This window comes from Pygocentrus nattereri, chromosome 26, assembly GCF_015220715.1.
Source record: "Pygocentrus nattereri isolate fPygNat1 chromosome 26, fPygNat1.pri, whole genome shotgun sequence".
NCBI classification, from domain to species: Eukaryota; Metazoa; Chordata; class Actinopteri; order Characiformes; family Serrasalmidae; genus Pygocentrus; species Pygocentrus nattereri.
Window position 1 is genome coordinate 837,752 of NC_051236.1, and position 10,391 is coordinate 848,142.

Here is a 10,391-nt window from a genome sequence, read left to right on the forward strand (position 1 = left end):
AAATATTTAGACAGTGAACCATTTATAACGAGTGTTACTGCTTATTTACCAGTGTTTGCTTTAAGATTCTTAACATCTATGAAGTGTGATTTTCTTAAAGTGATTGACGCCACAAATGTCAGTCCCTGATTGGTCAGAAGCTTGTTCCGATTGGTCAATGAGCAGTTAATGATCCAAAGTCCTGAACTGAACCTGTTCGGAACAGGTGTGGTGTGCAGTGTAAGTTGCCATGGCAATATTTCCCAGTAAAACGCTGATCTGCCATCGTGAGACAGAAAATCCAGTGTTAGGTCGAACTAAGCTTAAGTCTAAAGTCTTATCTTATTTGCTTAGTTGCCATGACAACTTCAGTTAGGACTGAGTTTAGAACAGAAGCTGTTGCAGAAGAACAGTTCTTAAGTTCATAATCTTATCCATCAACACCAGATAAGAAAACAGTGTTACAGAAACATCTTAACTAGACTAAATCTCCTAAATACTGTCCTAACTTTAAGACAAACCCAGGCATCTTAAATTCTGCTTTAACCTTTTTCTAACAGGCAGCACAGTTTATAACCAGCGTAATGACAGTACATGTAGCTGCACTGAAAATGGTGCTTTGACTTGTGAGGGTTTTTTTCTAACAGCGTTTTAAAAGCCCAGATGCTGCAGATTCATTCATGCTCTGTAATTACCTTTGTGTGTTAATGGTGATGAAATATCCTCAGATTAAAAAAAATATGATGGTGATGGTGATGAATTAGGAGACAGAGCTGAACGTGTAGCTTTTTATTAGGAGGAACATTGTAAGCAGGCTTGGCTGAAGTATTTAGGAAACTGAAACTGAAACTGGGGAGAGGCTATGCTCTGATAAACAGCACAAAGTTCTGTCATCTTCAGGTTTTTAGTTTTTGACCGACCTTTTGTACATCAGTGACAGTAGCTGACTGTCTGAAAAAGTAACTTATTGTTTTGATTACGTGTTTATGTTTCACAGTTAACTGTTGACCTTGACTGAGTAAGCTAAGCTTTCCTAACATGAGACAAAATGAAACAAGATTCCTAAATGAAGATAACATTTACTTCTGTAATAGGAATTTGTGAAAAAACTCGTCTCAACCCGGTCAGATCTTGAGTTAAGACAAATAGATGGGACGTTTCTGTGATGTGGCCCCTGGACTCTTGTTGATGTTCTCTGCATATTTTATGTAATGAAGTAACATGAATTTGGAGCTCGTCCAGGATTTTACTCTCTCTTTGCACCTGTGTTTATGTTACCTGTCTATTTTTGTATGTGAGGTGTTATTATTATAAGATTTGAAACCTGGTACTTCACTACAAAGCCAAAAATGGACCAACCCCTCCCTTACTGACGGCAATGCTCAAAACACAAACCATACCTGGAGGCTCTGAAGCTTCAAATACAGCTCCACTTAGTCTACCATCCCTCAAGATGTGCAGAAGACAAACTTTGAGATTTTCCTTGTCCCGGTGGTTGAATGAAGTCCTGTAACCCGTCTCTTTAAAAAGCATTTAAATGAACACCAATCCTGCACTTACAATATGTGTCTTGTAATTGTATTTCTTAAACGTCTTTTCTTTTTGTAGGGTGTCTTTGGACGACTGTCTAGTGTCTCTGGCAGTGCATTAGATCAGGGGTCCTCTGTATTATCTTAAGAATACTTTTTCAAAGTGTGTACACCTGAAGATCTGCTACCCTGCCAGTAAAAACGATGCACTGCAGCAAGCAACAGTAAGAAAGAGTGCATGTCATGCACAAAAAAAGCCCTACTAATGTGGACAAAACACAAACTTTATTGTTACGTAGTGGAAAGTACTGAGACTTCCTGTGCAGGACACCCTGTGCTAATGTATCTCGCTTATAGATGCCTACAGATACGTTCTATGTATGTGTGCAAGATTTGCATGAGCAGGCTTTATTCATGACCTTTCCCTTTAAAGGCTAAAACACGCACACGCTCAGGTTCTCGCCTGTAACGTCATGTCACCCATAACAATAAACCACAACCTTGACACCCAGCTCTCTTTTTCAGAAACAATCAGGGAATGCCCAAACGTTAGAGACAGAGTTGGGCAAAATATTTTAAAGAGGTATTGATGAACAACTGAAAACACTGCAGGACACTGCAAGAACCCTGCAAGAATTCGGTAATGTATTAAGTTACAATGGATCAAAGGTTTGCAGTTTTCTTCATGTATTATGCTGTTAATACGTGTTAAGATAAAATCATAACGTTATTCTCTCTCACACCACCTGCGTCAGTTCATTGCTGCTCCCACAATTCCCCAAGCAGAAGTCCAGTACAACAATGATGCTCACACATATGATCACAAACATTTATCAGTCTACTCAGGCTTTAGCAGAGCTCAGTAAACTGAGATTAATAACTGATCACATTGATTTATCAGTCTACTCAGGCTTTAGCAGAGCTCAGTAACACTGAGATTAATAACCGATCACATTGATTTATCAGTCTACTCAGGCTTTAGCAGAGCTCAGTAAACTGAGATTAATAACTGATCACATTGATTTATCAGTCTACTCAGGCTTTAGCAGAGCTCAGTAATGCTGAGATTAATAACCGATCACATTGATTTATCAGTCTACTCAGGCTTTAGCAGAGCTCAGTAACACTGAGATTAATAACCGATCACATTGATTTATCAGTCTACTCAGGCTTTAGCAGAGCTCAGTAACACTGAGATTAATAACTGATCACATTGATTTATCAGTCTACTCAGACTTTAGCAGAGCTCAGTAACACTGAGATTAATAACTGATCACATTGATTTATCAGTCTACTCAGGCTTTAGCAGAGCTCAGTAACGCTGAGATTAATAACCGATCACATTGATTTATCAGTCTACTCAGGCTTTAGCAGAGCTCAGTAACGCTGAGATTAATAACCGATCACATTGATTTATCAGTCTACTCAGGCTTTAGCAGAGCTCAGTAACGCTGAGATTAATAACCGATCACATTGATTTATCAGTCTACTCAGGCTTTAGCAGAGCTCAGTAACACTGAGATTAATAACTGATCACATTGATTTATCAGTCTACTCAGGCTTTAGCAGAGCTCAGTAACACTGAGATTAATAACTGATCACATTGATTTATCAGTCTACTCAGGCTTTAGCAGAGCTCAGTAACGCTGAGATTAATAACCGATCACATTGATTTATCAGTCTACTCAGGCTTTAGCAGAGCTCAGTAACGCTGAGATTAATAACCGATCACATTGATTTATCAGTCTACTCAGGCTTTAGCAGAGCTCAGTAACACTGAGATTAATAACCGATCACATTGATTTATCAGTCTACTCAGGCTTTAGTAGAGCTCAGTAACGCTGAGATTAATAACCGATCACATTGATTTATCAGTCTACTCAGGCTTTAGCAGAGCTCAGTAACGCTGAGATTAATAACCGATCACATTGATTTATCAGTCTACTCAGGCTTTAGCAGAGCTCAGTAACACTGAGATTAATAACCCATCACATTGATTTATCAGTCTACTCAGGCTTTAGCAGAGCTCAGTAACGCTGAGATTAATAACCGATCACATTGATTTATCAGTCTACTCAGGCTTTAGCAGAGCTCAGTAACACTGAGATTAATAACCGATCACATTGATTTATCAGTCTACTTGGGATTTAGCAGAGCTCAGTAACGCTGAGATTAATAACTGATCACATTGATTTATCAGTCTACTCAGGCTTTAGCAGAGCTCAGTAACGCTGAGATTAATAACTGATCACATTGATTTATCAGTCTACTCAGGCTTTAGCAGAGCTCAGTAACACTGAGATTAATAACTGATCACATTGATTTATCAGTCTACTCAGACTTTAGCAGAGCTCAGTAACACTGAGATTAATAACTGATCACATTGATTTATCAGTCTATTCAGGCTTTAGCAGAGCTCAGTAACACTGAGATTAATAACTGATCACATTGATTTATCAGTCTACTCAGGCTTTAGCAGAGCTCAGTAACGCTGAGATTAATAACCGATCACATTGATTTATCAGTCTACTCAGACTTTAGCAGAGCTCAGTAACGCTGAGATTAATAACTGATCACATTGATTTATCAGTCTACTCAGGCTTTAGCAGAGCTCAGTAACGCTGAGATTAATAACTGATCACATTGATTTATCAGTCTACTCAGACTTTAGCAGAGCTCAGTAACACTGAGATTAATAACCGATCACATTGATTTATCAGTCTACTTGGGATTTAGCAGGATCTTCAGAGTTTGTAAAGAAGCATTTAATTGGGGTTCATTTTCGAACTTGTTTAAGAAGCTTGTTTGCTGTGTGCTGTGTGCTCATCCTAGAATATTTCATGAAGAAGCACGAACGATGTTCCTTTAGAATATTGTATTTTTTTGTTTATTTATTTAGTGGGTATGTATTCTAAAAGTATTCTTCTAAAAAATGTATGTTGTAGTCTCAATATGTATTCACAATGTATTACATTACCTCCCAACCTTATTTGGTATTACCATTCTCAACTAAAAAATGATCTCATTAAATCAGGTTGTTCTTATAGCAAATAAGATAAGATAAGAAAAGATAAGATAAGATGAGGCTTTATTGTCATTCACATCATATGTAGTACATGAGATGGAACGAAACATTGTACTCACGGTCCAGTTAAACTCCCAAAGTGACAAACAATAAACAATAAATAGAAGGTACATAAAGGGGTGGACAGATAACAGCAGCATGGACCGCAGCAGCGTGAGTACGAGGTAGGAGGTGTACATCTTAATACTGGTAATGTATAAAGTGACATGTGTGGACGACATAGTGGAGGGGTGATATAGTGTAGGGGTGATATAGTGTAGAGGTGATATAGTGTAGAGGTGATATAGTGTAGGGGTTATATAGTGTAGGGGTGATATAGTGGAGGGGTGATATAGAGGAGGGGTGATATAGTGGAGGGGTGATATAGTGGAGGGGTGATATAGAGGAGGGGTGATATAGTGTAGGAGTGATATAGTGTAGGAGTGATATAGTGTAGGAGTGATATAGTGGAGGGGTGATATAGTGGAGGGGTGATATAGTGGAGGGGTGATATAGTGTAGGAGTGATATAGAGGAGGGGTGATATAGTGGAGGGGTGATATAGTGGAGGAGTGATATAGTGGAGGGGTGATATAGTGGAGGGGTGATATAGAGGAGGGGTGATATAGTGGAGGGGTGATATAGTGTAGGAGTGATATAGTGGAGGGGTGATATAGTGTAGGGGTGATATAGTGGAGAGGTGATATAGAGGAGGGGTGATATAGTGGAGAGGTGATATAGAGGAGGGGTGATATAGTGGAGGGGTGATATAGAGGAGGGGTGATATAGTGGAGGGGTGATATAGTGTAGGAGTGATATAGAGGAGGGGTGATATAGTGGAGGGGTGATATAGTGTAGGGGTGATATAGTGGAGAGGTGATATAGAGGAGGGGTGATATAGTGTAGTCCTTCATGATGCCAGGGGCCCTATTCCTGCATCTGGAGGTGTAAATGTCCATGGTGGTGGGAAGGCTGACTCCATCAGTCCTCTGTGCAGCCGTCACCACCGTCTGCAGAGCTTTCCTCTCTGCCGCAGAGCAGCTTCTTTGCCACACGGTGATGCTGGAGCACAGAACGCTCTCCACCACACACCTGTAGAATGAGGTGAGGACTGAGCTCCCGAGTCCAGCACGCCTCAGCCTTCTGAGGAAGTAGAGGTGCTGATGTGCCTTCCTGATCAGGCTGGAGGTGTTATTACTCCAGGTAAGATTGTTACTGAGGTGTACGCCCAAGTACCTGTAGCTGGAGACCACTTCCACTGCAGATCCTCCGATGTGTAGGGGGAGGGGAGGGATGGTGTTGCCCCTTCTGAAGTCCACGATCATCTCCTTTGTCTTCTTCACGTTGATACAGAGATTGTTCTCACTGCACCAACTCTCCAGGTGTTCCACCTCCTGCCTATAACCAGACTGATCACTATTTGTGATGCATCCAGCCGCTGCCGTATCGTCTGCACACTTCACTATGACAGGCTGGATGGACGGCTGAGCAGTCATAGGGGGGCTCAGCACACAGCCCTGAGGGGAGCCGGTGCTGAGAATGATGGTGGAGGAGGAAGAGATGTTGTGGATCCTCACAGACTGCTGCCTGTTAGTCAGGAAGTCTAGGACCCAATTACAGAGGGAGGTGCTCAGTCCGAGTGTATGGAGTTTGTAAGCCAGGGTCTGGGGAATCATGGTGTTAAAGGCCGATGTGAAATCCACAAAGTGCATCCGGACGTAAGAATCCTTACTCTCCAGGTGGGTGAGGGCGGTGTGGACCACAGAGGAGATGGCATCCTCTGTGGATCGGTTTCTCCGGTACACGTACTGGTGTGGATACCCAGTGACGTCGATGTTGGCTTTGATGTGGGTCATAACCTTTCAAAGCACTCTGTGGCTATCATGAGGGTGAGGGCTACTGGCCGATAGTCATTCAGTTGTGTCACTGTGGAGCTCTTGGGGACTGGAATGATGGTAGCGGTCTTCAGGCAGGTGGGGACAACTGCCTGGATTAAAGAGGAGTTGAAGATGTCTTTCAGCACCTCGGAGAGTTGGTCTGCACAGCACTTCAGCACATGACCCGGAATGTTATCCGGGCCAGCAGTTTTACGGGGATTAATCTTCTTAAGGACCCTCCTCACTTCAGTTTGGGTCACGCTGAGGGGCTGTTCTCCAGGTGCTGGAGTGAGTCTGGTGCTGGCGGGTGTATTTGGGTTCTCAAAGCGGGCATAGAACTTATTGAGAGCATCGGGCAGTGAGGGGTCCCTAGTGCATTGTGCATCTCTGGTGTTGTAGTTCGTGATGCACTTGATGCCCTTCCACATGCTCCGAGGATCCTGGGAGGAAAAATGACCCTGGATCTTCCGAGCGTATGCAGCTTTGGCCCTCTTTACGCCTGCCGTCAGCTTATTTTCACAAATAGTGTAAATAGTGTAATTTTTATAGCAACAGTGAATAAACCTGAAGCATACTATTGTTAATAGTATTAGACAAAAGTGATTATACTCGCTAGAAAGGTTATTTTACATTTACATTTACATTTACATTTATGGCATTTAGCAGACGCTCTTATCCAGAGCGACTTACAAAAGTGCTTATCATTACTTCAGAATATCTCATGTTAATAAAGGTCGACATAATTTTAAAGAGCTTTGCTCTAAATTGCTACCTGAAGTTATCTGTGCATTGAGACCTAAAACAAATACAACAAGTAGAAAAATACCTACAACTCAACACAGAGTCTACACAACACTAAACCTGCTGAAATTTGTAATAAAATACAGTGAAGAATAAAAGAGGTGAAGATCTTTAGTAGACAGTGTTAGTGATTAGATAAGTGTAGTGTAAAGAGACGGGTCTTCAGACGTCGTTTAAAGACAGCAAGTGATTCTGCTGTTTGGACACTTAGGGGAAGTTCATTCCACCACCTTGGTGCCAGGACAGAGAACAGTCTGGAGGCATGTTTTCCTTGTGACCTGCAAGATGGTGGGTCAAGTCGAGCCGTACTTGAAGCACGAAGGTCTCTGGGTACGGATCTAGCTTTCACCATTGATCTCAAGTAGGAAGGAGCTGGACCATTTTTGGCTTTGTAGGCCAACATCAGGGTTTTATGTCTGATGCAAGCTGCTACAGGAAGCCAATGAAGGGAACGCAGCAGTGGAGTGACATGGCTGAATTTAGGAAGGTTGAAGACGAGTCGAGCTGCAGCATTCTGGATCAGTTGCAGGGGCCTGATGATACGCATTGGAAGACCAGCCAGAAGGGAGTTACAGTAATCTAGTCTAGAAATGACTAAAGACTGAACAAGTACCTGTGTGGCCTCTCTAGAGAGAAAAGGTCGAATTCTCCGGATGTTGTAGAGGAGAAATCTGCATGACCGAGTCAGGTTAGCAACATGAGCCATGAAAGAGAGCTGGTCATCTACAACTACCCCAAGACTACGAGCTTCTGTAGATGGAGTAATCAGGGTGTTCTCAAAGGGAATTGAGAGATCACACCGAATACCAGAAGATCCCGGGATGTAAAGCATCTCCGTCTTGCTTGGGTTCAGCTTGAGGTGGTGGGTTGTCATCCACGATGCAACGTCTGCCAGACATGCTGCGATCCGAGTCGAGACCTGTGTGTCATTAGGAGGAAAAGAAAGGATGAGTTGTGTGTCATCAGCATAGCAGTGATATGAAAAGCCATGAGAAGAAATAACATGTCCGAGTGAGCGGGTATAGAGAGAAAATAGGAGAGGACCCAGAACTGAACCTTGAGGAACACCAGTGGAGAGGTTGCATGGAGTGGATGTTGAGCCCCTCCATGTTACCTGGTAGGAGCGCCCCTCTAGGTAGGACTCAAACCACTTCCATGCTGTTCCTGAAATGCCAAGGCCAGAAAGGATAGACAGAAGAATCTTGTGATTGACAGTGTCAAAGGCTGCAGAGAGGTCGAGAAGAATCAGAACTGATGACAGTCCAGCTGACCTTGCTGCATGGAGTTTCTCTGAAACTGCGATGAGTGCAGTTTCAGTAGAGTGGGCTGGTTTGAACTGTTGAAGCTGTTTTGATTGGTTGGGGTCCTGTAGCTGGTTTTCAGAGAGAAAGACAGATAGTTGGTTGTAAACAGCACGTTCGAGAATTTTAGAAAGGAAGGAAAGGAGAGATACCGGTCGGTAATTGTTGATGTCAGCGCCATCGAGACTCGGCTTCTTTAGGATGGGGACCACCCTAGCTGCCTTGAAAGAAGATGGAACCATTCCAGATGACAGGGAGCTGTTGATGATGGAGGAAATGAAGGGAAGAAGTTCATGAGAGATAGACTGGAGCAGTGTAGATGGGATGGGATCCAGAGGACAGGTGGTAGGATTACAAGATGTTAGTAGTTGATGTACTTCCTCATTTGAAAGAGAAGAAAAGCAGGTAAGAGTTTTAGGAGAGAGTGAGTGGTGGCATACAGTGGTTGGAGTCAGAGAAAAGGAGTCACAGATCTTATTTACCTTTTCCTTAAAGAAAGAAGCAAAGTCATTAGCAGTAAGAGAGATGGGAGAAGGAGGAGAGCCCGTCGGTTGCTACGTAGAGCCTCAGTCAGCCAGGGAGCAGGTGGAGATGATCTTAACGTTCTGGAAGAGACAGGATATAGATGATCAAGAGAAGATGATATGGAGGACAGAAGTGTATCTGTGGCCGATTCCACTGAGAGGGAAGAGAAGGAGTCGGGGGATGGCAGAGTTGAGGTGATACAAGAGGCGAGGTTTGAGGGAGAGATGGAATGCAGGTTGCGACGTGTTGTGGTGGTGTGTGATGAAGTAGGGAAAGTTGGGAGAGAAGGGAGAGAGAGGGAGAATGAGAGAAAGTAGTGATCCGAACAGGTTAGTGGAGTTACCACAAGAGCCTTTGCAGACGTGGGTCTGGTGAAGACCAAGTCAAGGACATTGCCAGCTCTATGTGTGGGAGGTGACTGGTTGAGGGTCAGGTCGAAGGAAGACAGCAAAGGAAGGAGGCAGGATGACTGTAACTTGTCTAACGGCAAATTGAAGTCACCAGGTAGGATGAGTGGAGTCTCACCAACTGGAAAGAGGCTCAGGAGAGTGTCCAGCTCCTCAATAAAGTGACCTAGTGCAGAAGGGGGGCGATAAACAACAAGAATGTGAAATTTGCTTGGAAAGTACACAGAGACAGCATGAAATTCAAAAGTAGAAATAACAAGCTGTGGAAAAGAAAGTGGTGTGAAGCGCCAGTGTTTAGACAGAAGCAGACCCGTGCCTCCACCTCTTCCAATCCGGCGGGCAGAATGTGAAAAAGAGAAAGCTGAAGAGAGAGCAGCAGGGGTAGCAGAGTTCTCTGGAGTGATCCAGGTCTCTGTCAAAGCCAGAAAGTCAAGAGACTGAGAAGAAGCAAGGCTTGTGATGTAATCAACCTTCTGTACTGCAGACTGGTAATTCCAGAGTCCACCAGCCACCACTATTGGACCATATGTCACAAATGGAGGGTAGGTGAGATTGCTGGTTTCACGCTTTCTCCAGTAATGTTTCCGTCGTGTATGACTCTGAGAAACATGGACAGGGATTGAAAAGTGCATGACGCAGTTAAAACATTTAAATTAGTTGATGGCATGAGTATTTAACCAAAGAAGATAAGAGAAGATACTAGAGAAGATACTAGAGAAGATACTAGAGAAGATGCTAGAGAAGATACTAGAGAAGATACTAGAGAAGATGCTAGAGAAGATGCTAGAGAAGATAAAAGAAAAGACAAAAAAGGTACTAGAAAGGATAAAAGAGAAGATACTTAACTGCTGAGCTGATTAGAACTAGATCAGAGACAACACACAAAATAACTGAACTAGCAAAGTCTAG

General features: G+C 43.0%; 1 protein-coding gene across 1 annotated transcript; it reads right to left on the reverse strand.

Annotated features, from left to right (window-relative positions):
• Nucleotides 1-8,905: 8,905 nt before the first annotated feature.
• Nucleotides 8,906-10,114, reverse strand: LOC119262488. The gene has a single exon (XM_037534745.1). It carries the CDS (start codon nucleotides 10,112-10,114, stop codon nucleotides 9,029-9,031), a length of 1,086 nt encoding a protein of 361 aa, XP_037390642.1. The 3' UTR covers nucleotides 8,906-9,028.
• Between the last annotated feature and the right edge of the window lie 277 nt (nucleotides 10,115-10,391).